The sequence below is a fragment of the Syngnathus floridae genome, chromosome 14, assembly GCF_059516105.1.
Source record: "Syngnathus floridae isolate MCC-2025c chromosome 14, RoL_Sflo_1.0, whole genome shotgun sequence".
NCBI classification, from domain to species: domain Eukaryota; kingdom Metazoa; phylum Chordata; class Actinopteri; order Syngnathiformes; family Syngnathidae; genus Syngnathus; species Syngnathus floridae.
This window is the reverse complement of record NC_142426.1, coordinates 9,899,426-9,921,351: the sequence shown is the minus strand read 5'-3', so window position 1 is coordinate 9,921,351 and position 21,926 is coordinate 9,899,426. Positions and strand designations below refer to the sequence as shown.

Genomic DNA, 21,926 nt, shown 5'->3' with positions numbered 1-21,926 from the left:
TATATGTACACATGAATGTTTTTGTTTTCTTTTTATGTCTGTTCCTATATGAAGAATTCAATGCTTATAATTTCTTTGTTGTAAAGTGCTTTGAGCTGCATTTCTTGTATGAAAGGTGCTCTACAAAAAGTTTTTTATTATTACCCTCTGGTCTCGCGGTCCTGTCCAGTCCCTCTCTGTGCAGGCACCCGTCAGATCCAGTGCCCCAGCAATCCTGGAAGGCAGACATTGTGGTGGTTTTTGCAAGGGGAAAAAATTTCACTAGAACTGGACTCGTCTTCCGCCTCGCACAAGTGCAAAAAGACAAACGGCACTCAGTTGCATGCGGCTCACATCTGTCAACGTACTCATGACATGCCCTCTCCCTGGTCTTGTGGGTGCAGCCCAGTCCCTCCGGGTGCAGGCTGGCGCTCGTCCCATCCGCCGCCCCGGCAACCCTGAACGGCAGACAAATAAGGAAATCAAATTAAAACTAACAAGTGCGTTGCATATTGGATTGCCATGTCACCACCTCTGGCCAGCCTTGGCCAGTCATGCATCAGGCTCCTCGTCAACACTTGGCGACTGCTTTCTTTGGGTGATTCCTTCCTTTGCACCCCACTCACCAATCGCGGGTCTGGTGGCCTCTGTCCACCGGCTCTTCGTTTCATACATCGTCTCTTCCACCTTGCAAGACAAGCACAAAAGTCTCGCTGCGCCGTCGCTTGCGCTTGCCGTCGCTTGCGCGGTCGCTTGCGCGGTCGCTTGCGCTTGCCGTCGCTGCGCGGTCGCTTGCGCGGTCGCTTGCGCGGTCGCTTGCGCTTGCCGTCGCTGCGCGGTCGCTTGCGCGGTCGCTTGCGCTTGCCGTCGCTTGCGCTTGCCGTCGCTTGCGCTTGCCGTCGCTTGCGCTTGCCGTCGCTTGCGCGGTCGCTTGCGCTTGCCGTCGCTGCGCGGTCGCTTGCGCTTGCCGTCGCTGCGCGGTCGCTTGCGCTTGCCGTCGCTGCGCGGTCGCTTGCGCTTGCAGTCGCTTGCGCTTGCCGTCGCTGCGCGTTTGGCACTCAATGAGGGCTGCACAACATTTTGGAATACCAACGATATGGCAGTATTGGGCCAGACCACAGCATTGAGCAAAGTTGTGCAAAATTCTAGGATGGAGAGGAACTATTTGATCGCAATGACATCACTTAGACCAGTTAACTTTAACTTGCATCAATGACTTGTTATCTTCTAAACTCATTACAAATAGTTAGGAGGCCAGAAAACATGTTTCATTTGCCACATGAATAAAAAAAAAATCTGTTTTCCTAAAGTGCATGTCAACGACCTATACCACCATATGACGGTTTTCCAATCCAGGTGCAGCCCTACACACACACGTCACCATTGGTGTCCAAATGGTAGCCTCGGGCCAACTTGATCAACACACCACACGAATGAACGCAACACTACTTTGTAGCACAAAATATGAATGGCAACATTTTGTGATTGATTGAATGAATTTGTGTCAAAGAATTCTCAATTTGATTCAGTACGCAGCCCTCAAACAGACATTTGGACACCGCCGGTGTGAACTAAAAAGAAAAGAAAAAAATCCATTTCACATGCTGAAGCTGCGCAGGTCGACGCCTCCAGGGAAGCGGGTCTCCCTCAGAACTCTGCTACTTCAGAGCGATGCCACAGCGGTCCGTCCACCTCTGAGCAGATCGTGTCGCGTCCCGGTCGCCATCTGCACAAACAGAAACAAATGTTAGAAACGCAAAGAGCACCCCAAGTTGTAGGTCACTTGCTTACTTGATCACAGCGGTTAGGTACTCTTGGTGACGGCCACCGGGTCGAATCGGGCCATGCACCCCCCTTTTGCGTCCGGCCTGCAAAAGGTAGAACATGCAATGAGTTGGGCGCTGCTCACATCATTAAGTCTTCACCGTGGACCGGCTCGCCCCAACACCGCCCCCTACACCTAGAGAACGAAGGACGCACAGTGGTACGTTAGGCTTCGATCAAGCACGACAGTGTTAGGTTAGAAAAAGACAATGTGACTGTCTCGCTCCAACACCTAGGGGAGAACAAAGAACATAAGTACCACAGTGGTAGGTTAGGGTTAGAGGAAGTGCAACAGTGGTAGGTTAGAAAAGGAAAATGTCACAAGTCAAATTGCACAATTGGACATTCGGGATCGGCTCGCTCCGACGCCACCCTACACCAAGGGGAAAGAACAAAGAAGGCAGCAACTACGACAGTGGCAGGTTAGAAAAAGATACACAATGGTACAAGTCGTATGGCAAAATTGGACATTCAGCTCCACGTCAAAGTTCAGTTTGAAAAGTCCTCCCCCAAGTGGGCCGTCAATGGCAACCAATCACAAGACAACGCTGGATCCAGACCAGCCACAACCACAGCGCACCTCGAAAGCAAGACCAACCATCAGAGCCCTAAACACTGTCCACACCTGCAACCTTTCCGTCGTGCACCCATAACCAAAGGCAACCACACTGCCCCCTCCTGGGCACAAGATCCGCACACGTCGACTTTTGCAGCGCGATGCTTGATTCTTGACTTGATATGGCCATTGCTCCTTTGCATATGCCCATTGCTCCTTTGCATATGGCCATTGCTCCTTTGCATATGGCCATTGCTCCTTTGCTCCTTTGGATAGGCCGTGACTCCTTTGGATAGGCCGTGGCTCCTTTGGATAGGCCGTGGCTCCTTTGGATAGGCCGTGGCTCCTTTGGATAGGCCGTGGCTCCTTTGGATAGGTCGTGGCTCCTTTGGATAGGCCGTGGCTCCTTTGGATAGGCCGTGGCTCCTTTGGATAGGCCATGGCTCCTTTGGATAGGCCATGGCTCCTTTGGATAGGCCATGGCTCCTTTGGATAGGCCATTGCTCCTTTGGATAGGCCATCGCTCCTTTGGATAGGCCATTGTGCCTTTTCATATGGAATTGTCCCATTCGGCTCCTCTTGCAGCCTACAAAAACACAGACAGCCATTAATTGTGTGCTGGGAAGCTAAAACTCGACAACCATTGTGTGTTGGGAAGTTGAAACTTGACAAAAACAGGTTTTCACCTGATTTAGGACTACTCTTCCTCAGTGTCCTCAACATCACTGAAAGGGCTCCTTCAAGAGCCTCCTGCTTGCTTTGTATAGAAGGATGCTGGCTGGGCGGCAGTTTTTAGTGCTACAAAAGACAAGCAAATGATTGCAACAAAAATAGACATTGAGTCGAGTGCCAATGGCATGATTTTTTACCAACAATTATACATACTAGGAGTTTTACATTTGAAAAAAAAATATATTGTAGTAAGTTATGATAATTGATCAAAATTATAGTTCATCTTTGAATTTGATACATTCTAAGTGGAGTTTTACATTTGAAAAAAATATATAATCATCACATTGTAGTAAATTATGATAATTATTCAGGATTATAATTCATATTTTAATATCATCATTCATCAACTCCCCTCACATTGGACAGATGATCCAGGTTGGCGGCGTCCAAGACGGGAGAAAATAAACCGGGCAAATGTTTGTTCCGTAACGGAACGAGAGCGGGCGGGCGCCATCTTTGAATGGATTTGGTCCGATTTGGACATGACGTAACATATACGTTGCATTCACCAGTTTGCATGACACGGAAATGGCACACGCATCATATAAAATAATTAAAAAAATGGTTAAGTTGACTAGAGTCAAACTAACATTTCCTATAGTCAGACAAACACGCGCTTATCGGCGGCGTCATTTACGAACCGTCTACAGACAGACGAATGAAAAAAATGCTGGCCAGCATGAAAAAAACAACAACCCCGAAAGACATTTAAAATACCACCAAAACGCGCAACGACGCGACGCAAAGTGGATTGTGGCGTGCCGTGTCGTGCCGTGCCGAAACCTTAAGCACTCCCTAGACAGCGAAAATCCTGCAAGAAATAATAAATGGCATCGTAAGAAACTGCAAACATTTGCTCACGGGCTACAATTTACCTCCAGGCCCACCGTCGCGGTGGACGTGACGTTGCCGAGTCACGAGAGTACGACAATCCTGCGACAAACAAAATAAATTGAAAAAAAAGGCTTGTGAGAAAAAGCAACAAAGCGTGCCGTCGTGAGAAACGGCAGGAGACGACAAACATTTGCTGGCATGCTCGCTTACCTGAGAAACCGTCCGCCGCCGCCGGCCCACGCCCGGTGGCACCTGCATATGATAACTCCCCTTGAGCGAGCACACCTGTCTTCAATTGACCTAAAGCCCTGACGTCACATCCGTCGATTCAAATCTTCTTCTCCTGATCGTCCAACGGCGCTCGGCACACTGACGCCACCAGGTGGTCGCCTGTCATGGTGACTACTGTGGAAAGGCTTGCTTCGGACTATCCGTTGAAACTTTCAACACCGAACATGTTTTTTTTTTAACCTCGTGTAGTGTACCTACACATATTGTCATATAAAATGTCTGATTTTTATGTTTTAATTGGCGAATATAAAAACAAGGAATAAGACGCCAGACACGTTTTAACATAAATGTTTATTAAAAATAATAATATCAAAAGCAAATTTCAAACCAGCAATCTAATGTGAAATTGCAGTAGATATATTGGATAACAATATTTAGGCGTATATAGGTCCACACGTTATTTAAAAACGACTATAAGTGTTATACTACGACACAAGTGTTTACCAGCTCAGTGGCCTAAGAGGAGAGTGTCCGCCCTGAGACTGGGAGGTTGTGGGTTCAAACCCCTGCCGAGTCATACCAGTGACTATAACAATGGTACCCATTTCTTCCCTGCTTGGCACTCAGTGAAAGGGGTTGAAATGGGGCCCCCCCCCCTCCTGCTCACTTATACTCCAGTGCGACCTACAGTGCGAAAATTACGGTAAATTTAAAAATATCAGAGGAAGTGATGAACAACTGAGGTGATTTGGTTGCATAAGCAAGCCTAACCCTAAGAACAGCAAAAGCGAGAGCAAGCCTAACACAAACCCTAAGCACAGCAAGAGCAAGCCTAACCCTAAGCACAGCAAGAGAAATTGTTCCTCTATGCACACGTCTTCTCTGACCTTGACATTGAGGACGCACTCCAAACAAAACAGCTGTTTATTTTTTCAGCATTTGCACACACAGTGCAGCACATGTGACTGATATTTATAAACCTTTGATATCATTCCTGACCACGCTTCTGCAACATAGACACAGTACAGACACTCAATGTGTATACTGGAGAGAATTCACTTATCAATGGCATTTACACCTGATAGCAGCGGGGCAGATATGAAGTAATTCCTCGAGTAGTTGAGCCAAACCATGAAGAGACAGTCATGGGCAGTGCAAAACAACAGCTGACATCTTGTTATATACACACACGGGTGCACGGGGGGCGTGCAATGAGCCATGACTGCATGGTGTAGCACTCCTCCTCTGGAGAAGATATAAAAATGTGAACCCAAATATAGAAGATTAACCTCTGTTTCAATTTTGACCTTTTGACCTTCATTGAAACAAATGTTTCAAATATATATATATATATATATATATATATTTATATTCCCAATTTAAGATTATGTAAATACAAAGAGAACATGTTTTTAATTGTACTCTTTGTGCCAGTTAAATTTATCTTCATCCATCCATGCTGGGTTTTTGTACACTCAACTGTCAATTACAGGTCTAACATTGGAGACTTCAATAAACATTCATTTTGGGACTGTGGGAGAAAGCTGGACTCCTCCAAAAAGAGCTCACTCATGCAAAAACAAGGTGTGATGTTGACCACTCATCAATATCCACCAAAGTCCTTATAAAATTGTAAATCATACAGTTGAGCAAAAAAAAAAAAAAAAAGGTCTTAAAATATGTTATAATATTCGTCTCACTTTGCCCACCCACCCACAAGGAGAAGCAGATGGACTGTCGCAGCTGTCGAGCTTCAGCGTGGTTGTCGGTGCAAAGGTTAGTGCTATTATTACACGCATACATGCACACACAGTTGATTTTAATAATACAACATTTGTATGACATGTTTAATTCATAACTTCATGTGTGCTTTCTTATGCTTGTACGTCAGATGAGATATACCCTACAATCAGGTTTTGACCTTTCTGTGATTTTCAAACACTATGACATCCCCTCTTCTGAATTATTATATTCATATTATTGTAGGGAATCTTTGACTATAAACTGTGAAGTTTGAGTTCTTTGCAGTATCTGCGACAGCCGTTACGCAGCAACTGACTCACTGGAAATTATTGTATGAAGTCAACAGACAGCAGTTCATGTTACTGCTGCAGTTCAAACTGTTCTCAGACACTCGATACTGCTGCGAGTCGGACCTTCTCACCGGCACTTGAGAATTTCCCGTCTGGATTTAACTTCATGCACATATTTGGAGCCACAAACAGGTGGCTCGTTCAACTTCCTGCACAGTGGCAACCGACTGCACGGCAGCTTCGAATCTGCACGATCTGGGCTCGGTCTTCAGCCAATTAGGATTGTATCTCAACTATTTTTATGCAAGTATTTTGTTTCTTACATCAAGTGAATAGCTTGGATTCAAATCTCGCGTGACTTGGTGCATGCTGAACAGGACTGTGAAGAATTTGATCCAAGACCATAACAGGCAATTCCTTCTGTCTTAGTTATTTGTAAGTAGAGATGATCCTGAACACAGTTCTGGTGTTCCTGACGGACCTGGTCGCCCACTTGCTGGGAAACAATTTGTTCCGTCGACACTTCCATCTTGTGTTGTCTGCCACGGTGATGTTTGGCCCAGTGCTGAGTTTCTGGGTGTCCCAGCACAGCATCTTCGCCAAGAGAAGCCACTTCCTTTACAGGTGAGGCTGCTTCCTGTCTTCTTTGGCGTGATGCTTAGGGTGAGAAGGATGCTGTGACTTTACTGTATTAACACCAATTTGTATTATCATTTGTATTATTTTCACTCTTAATCTTGTTAGAGGAATTAGAGACTATTTCAATCTTGGTTGCTGAGTGATTGATTGCATTTTTCCAGGATGTTTTTGCGATCTGGCTGGGGATGGACGTGCATCTTCGTCGGCTCTTTTGTCTTCCTTCTGTCCTTCTCCTCCCGTCGTTCTCTCTCACTGTCACTGCGTCATCTGTCTCGACTTGGAGTGGCCGGTGGACTGTGGTTCGTCTTCTGCAAACTTCTCGGCGTTCTTGAAAATGCTACAGGAAGCTGCTATGAGACCCTACCGGGTAGCCCGGAGAATGACAGTCAGTCTCTCTTGGTGTTGCGAGAAGGTGAAAGCAAGACAGAATGCCTCAAAGCTGGAATGCTATGGAGAGGATATGAAGTTTCAGAGGATGTTTTCCTCCTGTGTCTCTGCTGCCTGCTGCTTGCTGAAGAAACAGCAGTGTTTGGACCTTACCTGAACCGAGGGGGATTTTCTGATGCCCCACTTAGGATCCTCTTCCTGTTCTGTGTTCTCCTGCTCAGCCTTTGGCTCTTCCTGCTCCTCTGTCTCCTCGCCTACTTCCCCCAGTTCCCCACTCAGCTATTAGGAGGGGCCCTCGGTTGCTTGAGTTGGAGGGGATTGTATCAAGGGTGGTACCGTCAGGTTCCCTGCTGGTACTGCCCTGGGAGACCTGGACTTGGACTTCTGAAAAACCAAGACTGAAGAGGAACAATCTGAGTAATTGCACAAGTGTAAGCCTGGGTGAAAGGTCATCATGTCTCGGAGGTCTATCGGCACTTCACTTGATTGGTGATTGTTACACAGATGGACAAAAACCCAGTTCGTCTGTCCATCAATTTTTTTTTTGCTGTCGTCCCACGTCTGCAAACCCTTCCTTTTATATCATATCGTGCAGGTGTAAGAGTGTCAAGTGTGAATGAATATAAAACCTAAGCAAAGTATGTCAAGGGGTTGTTGAATGTGTTAAATGTTTGAAATAAATCCCAGTTTGTCCACTTTGCATCAATAGTTGATGTGTCCTGACTTGTTACGACCGAGCATTTTGTAGAGCATATCAAAATACAATTTGAGACAAAAAAAAATGTGGTGTGCCTCAGATCCAAGATGTATTTAAATGTTCACAAAAAAAAATTACTGATCCCAAACCAGTGTTTGTGACGCTAGTTTAACTCTTAGCTTTTGTAAAAATGAAAAAATAATAGCTAATATTGGCTCATCATCTTTTCACACATCTCATTCACACGCAACCGAGTTTAAGTGCTAATTTGGTGAGGGTAATAATATATTTGGGTCTAATTTTACATTGATTACCTTGCAATCCATTTTACCATCTCCATCCAAAATGACCAGGCCTTGAGACCCTTTTGAAAGTGTTTTATTGCTCAAACAGTTTCAGAAAAGATATACCTATGTACAAAATTCTCATTCCAATCAACATTTAGAGATGCTGCTGTGACATCCATTATTAGAAACAGGAATGTTGCATTCACACAACAAACATGTTTGGTTTAAAAATCGCTCCAGCTTTCATAAAACATCCCCTAGATCAGGGGTCACCAACACGGTGCCCGCGGGCACCAGCTCGCCTGTGAGGACCGCATGAGTCGCCCGCAAGACTGTTCTAAAATAGCGGCACTTGTCATTGAGCCGCATCTATTTATTTTACAGTCAAACCTCGGTTTTCGAACGTTCTGGTTCTCGAACAAATTGGAATTCGAACAAAAAATTCGAGATTTTTTTGCTTTGGTTGTCGTTGTCTTGAAACGGATAAAAAAAAATACATTTTCCATTATCTGTAATGGGGAAAAATAGATTCGGAATTCGACCGATTCGCTTCTCGAACCACCTTCCGGAACGGATTGTGGTCAAAAACCAAGGTTTGACTGTATTTTTGCTATTCTTGTTAAAATCACACTTACATGTGAACTGGAAATGACAATAATAACGCAGTGAAAGCCAAATTGAGCAAATTGGCTATTTCAGAAGTGTGTGTTAAACTGGTAGCCCTTTGCCTTAATCAGTACCCAGGAAGTCGCTCTCGGTTTAAGAAAGGTTGGTGACCCCTGCCCTAGATTTAACCATTATCTAAAAGTTCCTTCATGAAAGCCTGAAAGAATAATCCTATGTATACATGAATTATGTACCATCCAGGAGTGACTATCTAAGGCTCAATGGGATCATTACGCAATTTCTACAATGACCATCGACATAAATCAATGCAACTTTTGTTGTACTTCGGTATTTGAGGAGCACTGCTACAACAAATGTGAAGATCAGACAGGGATCCCAAACTACCCACGCACACTGTGGCGTGAGGGGTAACGTCACTCCTTATAGCGAGACTCTGAATCTTACCAACATGGTAAACAATAAAATCAAAGTAGACTCGTACTGTTGATGGTGACACTTTGGAGCTGTGTCCATGGAGTTGACAGATGAAAACACTAACAAAGGGGAAACAAGGACTAATTGACTTTCAAACAAGTAAGGGTATAGCAGATTCAAAGGAGTCCAGTGGCTCCCAGTGACTATCCATCAAGGCATCAAAGAACTCCTCACTGCGTTGCATAAAATCTGCGTTCCACTGGTCAACGTCACATTTTTGGAATGGCACTGTAAAACACCAAATAATAAGCACCATAGCAGAGTGAAATGTTACTAGAGGCACTTTCTGTGAATACCAAACCCTAACCCTAGGCCTAACCCTAACCCTAAGCACAGCAAGAGCAAGCCTAACCCTAAGCACAGCAAAAGCGAGAGCAAGCCTAACACTAACCCTAAGCACAGCAAGGGCGAGCCTAACCCTAAGCCTCAGCACAGCAAAAGCAAGCCTAAGCCTAACACAAACCCTAACCCTAAGCACAGCAAGAGCAAGCCTAACCCTAAACCTCAGCACAGCAAAAGCAAGCCTAAGCCTAACACAAACCCTAACCCTAAGCACAGCAAGAGCAAGCCTAACCCTAAGCCTCAGCACAGCAAAAGCAAGCCTAAGCCTAACACAAACCCTAACCCTAACCCTAACCACAGCAAGAGCAAGCCTAACCCTAAGCCTCAGCACAGCAAAAGCAAGCCTAAGCCTAACACAAACCCTAACCCTAACCACAGCAAGAGCAAGCCTAACCCTAAGCCTCAGCACAGCAAAAGCAAGCCTAAGCCTAACACAAACCCTAACCCTAACCCTAAGCACAGCAAGAGCAAGCCTAACCCTAAGCTTCAGCACAGCAAACGCAAGCCTAAGCCTAAGACAAACCCTAACCCTAACCCTAAGCACAGCAAGAGCAAGCCTAACCCTAAGCCTCAGCACAGCAAAAGCAAGCCTAAGCCTAACACAAACCCTAACCCTAACCCTAAGCACAGCAAGAGCAAGCCTAACCCTAAGCCTCAGCACAGCAAAAGCAAGCCTAAGCCTAACACAAACCCTAACCCTAACCCTAAGCACAGCAAGAGCAAGCTTAACCCTAAGCCTCAGCACAGCAAAAGCAAGCCTAAGCCTAACACAAACCCTAACCCTAACCCTAACCACAGCAAGAGCAAGCCTAACCCTAAGCCTCAGCACAGCAAAAGCAAGCCTAAGCCTAACACAAACCCTAACCCTAACCCTAACCACAGCAAAAGCAAGCCTAACCCTAAGCCTCAGCACAGCAAAAGCAAGCCTAAGCCTAAGACAAACCCTAACCCTAAGCACAGCAAGAGCAAGCCTAACCCTAAGCCTCAGCACAGCAAAAGCAAGCCTGAGCCTAACACAAACCCTAACCCTAACCCTAACCACAGCAAGAGCAAGCCTAACCCTAAGCCTCAGCACAGCAAAAGCAAGCCTGAGCCTAACACAAACCCTAACCCTAACCCTAACCCTAAGCACAGCAAGAGCAAGCCTAACCCTAAGCCTCAGCACAGCAAAAGCAGGCCTGAGCCTAACACAAACCCTAACCCTAACCCTAACCCTAATCACAGCAAGAGCAAGCCTAACCCTAAGCCTCAGCACAGCAAAAGCAAGCCTGAGCCTAACACAAACCCTAACCCTAACCCTAACCACAGCAAGAGCAAGCCTAACCCTAAGCCTCAGCACAGCAAAAGCAAGCCTGAGCCTAACACAAACCCTAACCCTAACCCTAACCACAGCAAGAGCAAGCCTAACCCTAACCCAAGCCTAACCCTAAGCCTCAGCACAGCAAAAGCAAGCCTGAGCCTAACACAAACCCTAACCCTAACCCTAACCCTAACCACAGCAAGAGCAAGCCTAACCCTAAGCCTCAGCACAGCAAAAGCAGGCCTGAGCCTAACACAAACCCTAACCCTAACCCTAACCCTAATCACAGCAAGAGCAAGCCTAACCCTAAGCCTCAGCACAGCAAAAGCAAGCCTGAGCCTAACACAAACCCTAACCCTAACCCTAACCACAGCAAGAGCAAGCCTAACCCTAAGCCTCAGCACAGCAAAAGCAAGCCTGAGCCTAACACAAACCCTAACCCTAACCACAGCAAGAGCAAGCCTAACCCTAAGCCTCAGCACAGCAAAAGCAAGCCTGAGCCTAACACAAACCCTAACCCTAACCCTAACCACAGCAAGAGCAAGCCTAACCCTAAGCCTCAGCACAGCAAAAGCAAGCCTGAGCCTAACACAAACCCTAACCCTAACCCTAACCACAGCAAGAGCAAGCCTAACCCTAAGCCTCAGCACAGCAAAAGCAAGCCTGAGCCTAACACAAACCCTAACCCTAACCCTAACCCTAAGCACAGCAAGAGCAAGCCTAACCCTAAGCCTCAGCACAGTTAGGGTTTGTGTTAGGCTTAGGCTTGCTTTTGCTGTGCTGAGGATTAGGGTTAGGCTTGCTCTTGCTGTGCTTAGGGTTAGGGTTAGGGTTTGTCTTAGGCTTAGGCTTGCTTTTGCTGTGCTGAGGCTTAGGGTTAGGCTTGCTCTTGCTGTGCTTAGGGTTAGGGTTAGGGTTTGTCTTAGGCTTAGGCTTGCTTTTGCTGTGCTGAGGCTTAGGGTTAGGCTTGCTCTTGCTGTGCTTAGGGTTAGGGTTAGGGTTTGTGTTAGGCTTAGGCTTGCTTTTGCTGTGCTGAGGCTTAGGGTTAGGCTTGCTCTTGCTGTGCTTAGGGTTAGGGTTAGGGTTTGTCTTAGGCTTAGGCTTGCTTTTGCTGTGCTGAGGCTTAGGGTTAGGCTTGCTCTTGCTGTGCTTAGGGTTAGGGTTTGTCTTAGGCTTAGGCTTGCTTTTGCTGTGCTGAGGCTTAGGGTTAGGCTTGCTCTTGCTGTGGTTAGGGTTAGGGTTAGGGTTTGTGTTAGGCTTAGGCTTGCTTTTGCTGTGCTGAGGCTTAGGGTTAGGCTTGCTCTTGCTGTGCTTAGGGTTAGGGTTAGGGTTTGTGCTAGGCTTAGGCTTGCTTTTGCTGTGCTGAGGCTTAGGGTTAGGCTTGCTCTTGCTGTGCTTAGGGTTAGGGTTTGTGTTAGGCTTAGGCTTGCTTTTGCTGTGCTGAGGCTTAGGGTTAGGCTTGCTCTTGCTGTGATTAGGGTTAGGGTTAGGGTTTGTCTTAGGCTTAGGCTTGCTTTTGCTGTGCTGAGGCTTAGGGTTAGGCTTGCTCTTGCTGTGCTTAGGGTTAGGGTTAGGGTTTGTGTTAGGCTTAGGCTTGCTTTTGCTGTGCTGAGGCTTAGGGTTAGGCTTGCTCTTGCTGTGCTTAGGGTTAGGGTTAGGGTTTGTGTTAGGCTTAGGCTTGCTTTTGCTGTGCTGAGGCTTAGGGTTAGGCTTGCTCTTGCTGTGCTTAGGGTTAGGGTTTGTGTTAGGCTTAGGCTTGCTTTTGCTGTGCTGAGGCTTAGGGTTAGGCCTGCTCTTGCTGTGCTTAGGGTTAGGGTTAGGGTTTGTGTTAGGCTTAGGCTTGCTTTTGCTGTGCTGAGGCTTAGGGTTAGGCTTGCTCTTGCTGTGCTTAGGGTTAGGGTTAGGGTTTGTGTTAGGCTTAGGCTTGCTTTTGCTGTGCTGAGGCTTAGGGTTAGGCTTAACCCTAAGCCTCAGCACAGCAAAAGCGAGAGCAAGCCTAACACAAACCCTAACCCTAAGCACAGCAAGAGCAAGCCTAACCCTAAGCCTAAGCACAGCAAAAGCGAGAGCAAGCCTAACACAAACCCTAACCCTAAGCACAGAAAGAGCAAGCCTAACCCTAAGCACAGCAAAAGCGAGAGCAAGCCTAACACAAACCCTAACCCTAAGCACAGCAAGAGCAAGCCTAACCCTAAGCACAGCAAAAGCGAGCAAGCCTAACCCTAAGCACAGCAAAAGTGAGAGCAACCCTAACCCTAACCCACGTCTGCAAACCCTTCCTTTTATATCATATAGTGCAGGTGTAAGAGTGTCAAGTGTGAATGAATATAAAACCTAAGCAAAGTATGTCAAGGGGGTGTTGAATGTGTAAAATGTTTGCAATAAATCCCAATTTGTCCACTTTGCATCAATAGTTGATGTGTCCTGACTTGTTACATGCCTCAGGGGTTCATCTCAAAGGGCCAACTGATACATTGCACAAAGTGAGAGATGAAAGTGTCTGGGTTACCTTCTGTATTATCCTCACCATCTCCGGTCTCTTCTTGAGTCTGCTGAGGATCAATGAACATACAGAATATGATTTTGTAAAGTCATGAACAGCATTATTGGTAAGTCAAAGAATGTGATTTTAGCGGCTCTATTCCACAAATACAATATTACTCAGACTGCCATGTTTCCGTCTACTGGGGGTGCATAGACTATATTATCGTTTAAAAAAATTGACTTGCGTGTGCTGTATATTTAATTTGACCCATTATACTTTCCTACTAAAGTTTAATGTTGGTCGTAATGATGATACTGGGAAGAGCCAAGTAGTTTATGAGGTGATACTTTGTGTCAAAAATTGGAGAACCACTGCAGAGACCATATTTCTGTAACCGAAAACTATGCAAATACTTTGATGGTGTCAAAGAGTCATTTAAGCAGCAGGATCACGAAACCTCACATACCTGGACATCTCCTGTCACATCAGAAGATGGGGGCGGCAAACCCGTGGGAGGTGGTGGTACCATGTGGCTGGGTGGTGGGTATCCGTAGGGGCCATAGTTGTAGGTGTAGCCACTGTTGTAGCCGCTATTGTACGCCGTATTATTATAGCCAGAGTTGTAGCTGCCATTGTTGTAGTTGTTGTACTGATCGTAGCTGCCCCATTGAGAGTAGTAGCTTTGACCGCCGCCATTGGTGTTGCCAAAGTAATTGGTTGGTGGCTGGCTGTAGTTAGTCTGATAATTTTGACTTGAGCCCACCCAGGTGGTTGTCTTCTGACTGCAGAACAAACAGAAAAAAGAATGTTAATTTTAAAGAAAGAATTCTAAATCATTGGTGTACTAAATAAAAGATTGACACTGCATGCATTTTGCCATATGACTATTTATGAAATTGTTTTAATCCACATTCTCAATATATAGGCCTATTCAAAATGAGGACAGCACAGTGAGCTTAGTGGTTAGCATGTCTGCCTCACAGCTCTGCGGTTCATGGTTAGAATCTTGGCTCTGGCCTTTCTGTGTGAAACTTGCATATTCTCTTCATGCTTGTGTGTTGTTGTTTTTTGTGTTCCAAAAACATGGCTACTGACACACTGAAAGTTTCTGATGTGATTTTTTTTTTTGTGTGTGAGCGTTAATGTGACCTCCGTCTGTCTGCTGTGCATCTCCATTTACATAAGTAAATGTTGTCCAGCATGTATGGAGAGAAGAGCGTGTAAAGAAAAGGATTAAATGCCACAACTTCAAAAAAACAAGACTAGTTAATTCCCCTTTCTAAAGGTTAAAGGCCATGCGTTTCGATATAATAGTGTTTACGCACAGTGGAGTACTTTGATGAATTGGACTACATGAGCATTTATATGTCAAATGATGATTAGCTTACCTCTTTGCCACCGCAAGGCTGAGTCGGAGTGCCTTCCCCGCGAGCACAATGCCCTGGCATTCCTCGATTGCCTTCTTCTGTTCATTTTCATCGCCAAACTTGACAAAGCCATAACCTCTGCAAGCAAACAACAGTCAGAAGTCCTCTCAATGCCCCTGGACATTTGATACTTCTTAATTGAAAAGCAGCTAATATTGAGAACAGTATATAGATGGGTATTATTATAGTAGAACTGAAACTTGTGGTTTTACTTTTAACATGAAGTAGCATCACTTCAATTGTGAGTTGCTCTTGCTTAGCCTATATGGGGAAAACAATAGTTTTAGCATACGACAAGAAAACATTTCTTCAGGCTTCTAGTGAAAATGTCATCAAGGTCCCTTGTGTTGTTATCCAGAAGCTACTAAACAGAGACAAAAAAATATTGTAAATCACTATGAAAGCTTTGCAATTACACTGACCTACTGTATAAAATCAGTCTACACCAGTGATTCTCAAAGTGGAGTAAGCGTAACAGTTCTTTCTGGTGGGTGGAATGCTAAATCATTTTTAAAAGCAATCCAACACCATGGTGATAGTTGCAAAATATGTGCAAAAATATTTTTGGGTGGTACTTGTAAAAACGTTTGAGAACCACTGGCCACATCCAAGTACAGATTTCATTGAAATGGAGTTGCAGTTGGGTCCTACTGCGAGTTGACATACTTGGAGTAGCCATATTGGTCTGTGACGACTTTGGCTCCCTTGCAGGAGGGAAAGTCCTTAAAGACATGGTGGAGCTGGTCATCATCCACCTCAGAGGATAAATCTCCAACAAACACTGAGAACTCAGGCCTTGGGGAAGTAGAAGAAAAGACAGATCATGCATTCTTATGTATTGACATCTATTGTAAAATAGATTTTAGGTGGTTTTTTTTTTTTACTTTGTAAATGCTGACAACACATTTGAACTAATCTCTACCTATTTTCAAGACATGTTGCACAAAATGAGTCAGATTTCTTACCCTGCCTCCTGTCGTTTCCCATAGGTGGCAAAGTTTAGCTTAAACTTCCGAGGCTGCAAATGGGAAAAGAGAACACACACTAAGCAAACCAGAATCGCTCAAAAATCCTGTAGTATAGCACTGATATTGCTGGGAATAAAGAGAGATGTTATTATGGTTATTTGTGTTTACATACCTCCTCCACCTAGACCAGCCTTTAGCCCATTCCTCTGTTAGTTGCTACCAGAGACTCTATTCACCAGCTTCAAACAAAGTTCATTCATGTACAAGCAGCCTCTTAGCAGCAGGTCGAGGGCAGTGGACAGCGGAACTCAGAAGCATGGCCCAGCTCACAGGGCCAACAGTAATGTGGTAGCAGTACTTTCATGCACCACGAGACACTAAGTTTTTTCATATACCATGTGATTCATGGTTCAATCAAATATACTCACTACATTGTGAACATATGTCAACACAGAAAAATGCATACATGTGTTATATTTGCCAGCAGAAAAGGAAAAATACCCCTACTGTACTACAGGGTCCAAACTGAAATCAAATCTTTTTACAAAGCAAATCCACACTACAGGGACTTTTCGACTAGGGCGACAACTAACAATTATTTTAATAATCAATTAATCTGCAAATTAATCCACAAATCAGATTTGACAATGGAGTACAGTAATCCTAATAATATACAGATTACCACTGCGGAAAAGAGGAAAGTCAGTAGTATTCACACATACAATGGAGAAATGATGACATTCAGCAATTATTAAAGAAAAGAAATGTAAACAACTTGCAATGAGGGCATACCGGGTTTGAGCCAGGAACCAGTTTTCCATTTAGTCTTTGAACACAGCGGTCGACACTTGCTTCGTCTGCCATCTCCACAAAGCAGTAGCCCGCAGAACCACTAAACAACACAAAACAAACGTTAGAGAAAAGTGGAAAAATGTCATATGTTGAGACAATATGGACCTCTAGACTAGATTTCAGCAAAGCTCTAGGGAGAAACCTGCTACAGCAAAGCCACAGGCCACTGATGTATGTACTGTTATGTGTTTGGGGCCCTCTGGTGGGATGTGACAGAGTCACAGCTTAAGTGCAGCTCATTTCACTTTTAAATTAAGAATATGTGCATAAATATTTGTTTGGATGTATTTTATCAGATATTTTCTTATGTAACTCTCTAACACATTTTCACAGAATCATAGTGATATAAAACAAAAATCTTACAATGCAAATCGTGCATATTACCTTACAGGGTGCTATTAAATATATATATATATTTTTAGGAATATAGCTTTACTTTTGTTTTGATAGACACTTGTATTGATTTTAACGTTGATCATGATGGTAATACTTGGTGAGTATTTTGGTAGGTTAAATATGTGGTTAAGAACCACTGCCATAAGAAATACTGTAACAGGAATCTTTGAATATAGCCTACCCGGTTAACTTGTGAGTGATTATTTTTACTCCAAGCGGTGATTCCCCCATTGCAGTGAAGGCCTGTTTGACGAAGCTCTCATCCATGTACGGGTCCAACTATAGAAATGGGTGATAAAAAAAAATGCAACAAATGTATGCTACATCAACTGCAGTAAGAAATCCTTACGTCATGCAAACAACAATTTTAGTTAACATAACAAAACATATGGACATTTTGAATTGGCGTAGCAAATGGTTCGAGCTACGCATCGAGTTGAAGTGATTAAGTGTTTATTGTGATTAATTTAATTTAAGTAATTGGTCTGATACACAGAAAAAGCAATTGCAATTTAACAAGACTGTAATGTTAGCCAGTGTCATGTTCGGAACTCGCTAAATTTAAAACTAGGCTAATGCTACAAACTGAAAAGACTTCAAGCATACATCACCCATCCAGAGACTCGTTTGTCTGTTAAACATCTTGTTAAATGAAGTGGGGAGAAGTTGACGTCCAAAAGCTTGATTTAGAACTCGAACGAATGTTTATTTTCTGCTGAAGGCTCCTTCAGTGTTTTCGATCTCGTTCTATCTCTTCTTCGTCGTCTTCTTCTTCTTCGCCTTATTTTCTTCTAATCGACTTCTATATAAATACTGCCACCCGTAGTATTGGAGCAGAATAGCACCAACTACTGTTTTTAATGATTGTTTTGACGCAGCCGTCAACTCAAAATTGACATTTTCAAAACACTTAACGCAGAGGGCTAAACACATGCCACAGAGGTCAAAATGACACATTCTGTTTGCAAAATACCTATGCCAAAATATAAGAAATATGGAACAAAAGCAAATTTTGCCTTCAAAAAAATCAAACTTTGACTCAAGTGTATGAGCACCTCTTGCAAAAAAAAAAAAAAGCATCCAGAATCAGATATGCTTTAATATAGCTGATATTTTAATTCATTTTTTACAGATATTTTATTGATTACATTCTTTTTTGGGACTGTGGTTGACAAATAAAATATCTACACAGAGAATACATGGAAATTAAAAAAAAAAAATCCATTACTGTGTGAGAAATTAGGAGGAAAAAAAAGTATTTTACAGTGAAGAATCCATGCTTGCCAAGAATAACACGGGTGTGAAGACTGATTGCTATATCTCTTCAAACAAGTCAAAGCAATCAATAAAAACTGTAATAAGATTGACGGGCTACACACCTACTGCTGAGGAAAGTAGATCATGTTAGGAAACCAAGCCATGTTTGTCACAGCAGGGGGCTTGGATGAGGTGCTCAGGTGACACAAAGAGCTGTGGTTGTTCAGCAAATATGCTCTGAAACTATTTCCAACCAATTCGATTTCTTAATTAGACTAACTTGAATGTGTATGTATATTTTTTGTTTGTTTAGATGTCACTGTTTAGAATTAAATTTGACATACAAAGCTCCTGTCAGGTCTAAATCAGACATTAAATCATACGCTGGAACGAGGAAAGAGGAAGAACCTAGTTCAAAGGAAAGTCATAAACTCGTAAAGATGAGGCCTACAGGTCTGGCACGCCAAGGCTTCACTTAAATTATTCCAACAGCTCCTTTAAAAAAAAAAAAAAAAAAAATCAAGGAAGGGGTGAGTGTGAGAGAAAGGGAGGAGCTCTCAGGTTGGATTGGTAGCGAGGGTTATTGGTGACGTTTACGTCAATGAGAGAAGCAGTGGGGATTAAAATACATTTGCAAATGAGGATGGCCCTCCAGCTCTATATGACAACATATAAGGAGCAGTTTGCCTCTCCTGGGAAAGTGGAACGAATCCAACTTCAACCAACTTCTGCCCACAGAAGAAACAACCCACACCCTCAACCGGTAAGAGGCTGAGCAGTAGAAATGTTTAAACCCAATGAAGCTAACAAATACAGTAATGAAAGTATAATGATGTGTATATCTTTGATATATTTATTAGAAACTATCAATTGAAAAATAACTTTTACACACAGTGAAGTAATTATTGCTTCTAAGGTAGAAATATTGAATTTCCATATAGTTCAATGAGTTTTTGCAATGGGCTAAAATTCTAGTCTCTGTATAATTGGGTATTTATTGCTCCTTTATTTATGCTGTTGCCTTGGCAGGACTTTCTTTTCCCCCGGATTTTTAAAAAGCAGAACAAACAGTCACTTACACCTTTACCCCCTGTGGCGGCTGGCTGTCAACCATTCCCCCCTGTAACACGACTGTCATTCTATAGCCCAGTAAGAACTTGTCCTGTCAGCCCTGACAAGATTATGGGCTCAAGCAAAACACAGCACATGCAAGCCATAAACCCATCTGCAGTTCAAGAGCTGCCCTCTATTGCCCGGCAGCCGAAAGTATCATATTCCGCTGCCAACTGTGTCCAGCTGAAGAAAATATCAAGGTAATTATTTTTATTATCTCAAACTAGGGTTTTGATGGTGATCCAGATATGACATTCGACACACAAAAACAACAAACAAACTTAGTTTGTGCATCCAAACTAAAATTGATCAAGCTATTAATCACTATTTTTTTTATTGGTTTATCAACAGTGGGTGCGCCAGCTGTTTCCATGTGGTGAAGCCCTACCAAGCCGGTCACTATGTAATACACCCGCAGTTTCTATCTGAATGCCGCCATTAGGACGATCTTCAGGAAATACTTGATGAGTGGAGCATCCTAAGAAATATTTTGCCACTTTTTTTCCATGCAATAACAGTACACAGTGTCGTTGGCTGCACAACAGATCATTTAACTTTGTTGCTAATTATGCAGTTAAAAATTGCACTTTACACTTATGTCCAAATACTAATTTTTACTTTTAAAAATATCAATTTAATATGAGACCATGTCAATGATTGTGTCTATTTCAAAAAGCAAATTTTCCTGTTATATAATGGACAATAATCACATACTAAATTAAAACAAACCATAAAGTGCATAGAAATGTTTTCATCGTCTTAACTTTTGTATTCAGCTTTTAATATGTGTGGTATTTTCACCTTCGGTGTTCTGTTTGACTGTGTAATTGGTGATCAATGTGGAAATAAAGTGAAATGTTGAATGGTATTTCAGATTAAATTAATGTAAAGGTTAGTGTATATTGCTTCTCCCGAGCTGCTTTAAATAAACTCCAGATCAGAAGAATGAATACGTGTACACTGAACAAGAGTGTAAAGACACCACCATTTCAAAGCTGTAATTTTGTTTAAATTTTATTTCTATGCCTCAGGGCAAGGTAATGATAACAAATTCAAACGTAAAAAAAAGAATTCAACCATCATCTGTAAGAAATTGTGACATTCATCGATGCAATTTTCACATGAAGATGTACAAAAGCAGATGTGGACATGTCGAGAATATTCTTTTCCATCTTCTTCTCGTATGCATCTATGAGCAAAGCAAAGTCTAGTTAGCAACACAGGATATATGATTAGTCAAGAGGTTCCAGAGAAAGCCAAGACCTAGTACTGAGTTATTAATATGCAATTACTCAATATCAGAACATGATCCGAATGATGTTTCGCCCATGAGAAAGATACAAGGTGACTTGTACCACACGTGCTATAACATGTATTTTTATAGTGACAGAATATTTGGCCGTAATCTCGTCAGTTTCTAAAATCGTCCTACACGTGATATAGTCGCAAACATTATTATGATGCTCCTTGTAAATTCTGTAAAATGTCAAACACACACCTTCCACCAAGGTGATACTGGCAGTCATAGAAAAATGTTCAGCCAATGAAGTTCATGACAACGAGATGCAGAACAGTGTGGGCGAACAGAAAGTCAGCAAAGGCTCTCTCTGGTGAGATGGACAAGAAGTCTCCCTTGTTGTGAGGGTTGATCTGGATACGAAGACACACTTGAGAGACATAAGACATACACAGAATTAATGAGTTGTGTTGCATATTCTCTGCAAATAGATTAAGAACGTTATTTCTGCATAATATGCAAGGTACCAAAAACCAAGGGGCGGACCTAGCTTTTCATTGCCGTAAAAATGGCGACTATCGGTAAACTGGGTTAAGTTTGATTTAAAAAAAAAATGCCATTCAATGCTGGATAAACTATTTAATGAAAGTTTACCTGCGAGAATGAAAGAGCCAACGCATGAGATGAAGCCAGAAAGAAAACTGTTGAAGGGGAATGTTCCAACGAGCAGACAGTAAAGAAACTGCAGCACTCCCGTTAGCATGATGTACAACAAATATGCATCCACCACTTTCAACTTATTGGGCGTCGTCGAGGTATATTCTTCAAGAAACCGAGAAATAACTGATAAAACTGAAGCCGACATTGTTGCGTTTCAATTATTTGGTCAAGTGCGCTCGTCAATAGCAGTGCAAATGATACAATTACGCTACGTGTCCGTAAAACACGGAAATGGTCATAGTGCAACAGTAAATATAATCCGGTCAAAACATTTAGTAGGAACCAAAGGACAACTATCAACGGCAGGATGCATTTGCTGGGTCGCGCCACAAAGATAGCGTCACAACGGAATACTGATGTCTCACTCTGACACATTTTAACAAAACTGTATTTTAACAACCCTCTTCTGAAAAAATGATATTTAACATTCAAAATAACAATTACACACACCTTGAATGAGTTGTTAATCTGTTGTAGATTGCGGCATTACGAGAGGAAAGTTTGTGGTGAGAAACGCCTCCATGAGTTT

General features: G+C 43.1%; 4 protein-coding genes and 1 long non-coding RNA gene across 14 annotated transcripts in view; 2 read left to right on the top strand and 3 right to left on the bottom strand.

The window, feature by feature from the left end:
• The window catches only part of LOC148387660 (uncharacterized), a 6,071-nt gene extending 1,694 nt beyond the window's left edge, over positions 1–4,377 (bottom strand). For 2 of the 8 annotated variants that reach the window (XR_015862775.1, XM_088397168.1), the window contains exons 1-7: positions 4,136–4,371; positions 3,967–4,024; positions 3,046–3,902; positions 1,771–2,945; positions 512–1,705; positions 334–437; positions 145–214 (exon numbers count right to left, since the gene is read on the bottom strand). Coding sequence is in view for 2 of the 8 variants with exons in the window: in XM_088397168.1 (XP_088253294.1) it covers positions 145–214; positions 334–437; positions 512–650 (313 nt within the window). In the remaining 6 variants the exon portion in view is untranslated. Of the gene's footprint in view, positions 1–144; positions 215–333; positions 438–511; positions 1,706–1,770; positions 2,946–3,045; positions 3,903–3,966; positions 4,025–4,135 lie in introns of all 8 variants that reach the window. The other 6 variants (XR_015862776.1, XR_015862777.1, XR_015862779.1 and 3 more) reach the window with 6 other exon arrangements.
• Positions 4,378–5,875: 1,498 nt separating this feature from the next.
• On the top strand, positions 5,876–7,891 carry fitm1l (fat storage inducing transmembrane protein 1, like). 2 transcript variants are annotated; one of them, XM_088395729.1, is made up of 3 exons: positions 5,876–5,932; positions 6,619–6,813; positions 6,990–7,891. In XM_088395729.1, the coding sequence occupies exons 2-3, from the start codon at positions 6,635–6,637 to the stop codon at positions 7,615–7,617; spliced, it is 807 nt and encodes a 268-aa protein (XP_088251855.1). In that variant the 5' UTR covers positions 5,876–5,932; positions 6,619–6,634; the 3' UTR covers positions 7,618–7,891. The 2 variants fall into 2 exon arrangements, with proteins under 2 accessions (XP_088251855.1, XP_088251854.1); XM_088395728.1 differs by lacking the exon at positions 5,876–5,932 and adding an exon at positions 5,955–6,492.
• A 383-nt stretch (positions 7,892–8,274) lies between these two features.
• On the bottom strand, positions 8,275–17,857 carry trnau1apb (tRNA selenocysteine 1 associated protein 1b). Of its 2 annotated transcripts, none has more exons than XM_088395727.1 (9): positions 17,677–17,857; positions 17,252–17,349; positions 16,615–16,714; positions 15,820–15,872; positions 15,521–15,649; positions 14,816–14,932; positions 13,894–14,209; positions 13,452–13,491; positions 8,275–9,528 (listed from the first exon to the last, which is right to left on the bottom strand). In XM_088395727.1, the coding sequence occupies exons 1-9, from the start codon at positions 17,710–17,712 to the stop codon at positions 9,392–9,394; spliced, it is 1,026 nt and encodes a 341-aa protein (XP_088251853.1). In that variant the 5' UTR covers positions 17,713–17,857; the 3' UTR covers positions 8,275–9,391. The 2 variants fall into 2 exon arrangements, with proteins under 2 accessions (XP_088251853.1, XP_088251852.1); XM_088395726.1 differs by having other exon boundaries at positions 13,452–13,494; positions 17,677–17,856.
• An 861-nt stretch (positions 17,858–18,718) lies between these two features.
• LOC148387657 (uncharacterized) lies at positions 18,719–20,347 on the top strand. Its single transcript, XR_015862495.1, has 3 exons — positions 18,719–19,090; positions 19,357–19,640; positions 19,792–20,347. It is a non-coding gene; the product is annotated as an uncharacterized LOC148387657 (long non-coding RNA).
• A 91-nt stretch (positions 20,348–20,438) lies between these two features.
• Positions 20,439–21,658, bottom strand: dad1 (defender against cell death 1). Its single transcript, XM_088395730.1, has 3 exons — positions 21,332–21,658; positions 20,939–21,107; positions 20,439–20,629 (listed from the first exon to the last, which is right to left on the bottom strand). Exons 1-2 carry the CDS (start codon positions 21,540–21,542, stop codon positions 20,977–20,979), a joined length of 342 nt encoding a protein of 113 aa, XP_088251856.1. The 5' UTR covers positions 21,543–21,658; the 3' UTR covers positions 20,439–20,629; positions 20,939–20,976.
• Positions 21,659–21,926: the final 268 nt, after the last annotated feature.

Coding starts and splice junctions, on each gene's coding strand:
- fitm1l (XM_088395729.1), top strand. CDS start 6,635: ATGATCCTGAACACAGTTCTGGTGTTCCTGACGGACCTGGTCGCCCAC. Junction 6,814..6,989: donor AGAAGCCACTTCCTTTACAG/GTGAGGCTGCTT, acceptor GCATTTTTCCAG/GATGTTTTTGCGATCTGGCT.
- trnau1apb (XM_088395726.1), bottom strand. CDS start 17,712: ATGTTTAACAGACAAACGAGTCTCTGGATGGGTGAT. Junction 16,715..17,251: donor ATCACTCACAAGTTAACCGG/GTAGGCTATATT, acceptor TGTGTTGTTTAG/TGGTTCTGCGGGCTACTGCT. Junction 9,529..13,451: donor TGGTGAGGATAATACAGAAG/GTAACCCAGACA, acceptor GGTGTTTTACAG/TGCCATTCCAAAAATGTGAC.
- dad1 (XM_088395730.1), bottom strand. CDS start 21,542: ATGTCGGCTTCAGTTTTATCAGTTATTTCTCGGTTTCTTGAAGAATAT. Junction 21,108..21,331: donor TGGCTCTTTCATTCTCGCAG/GTAAACTTTCAT, acceptor ATGTCTCTCAAG/TGTGTCTTCGTATCCAGATC.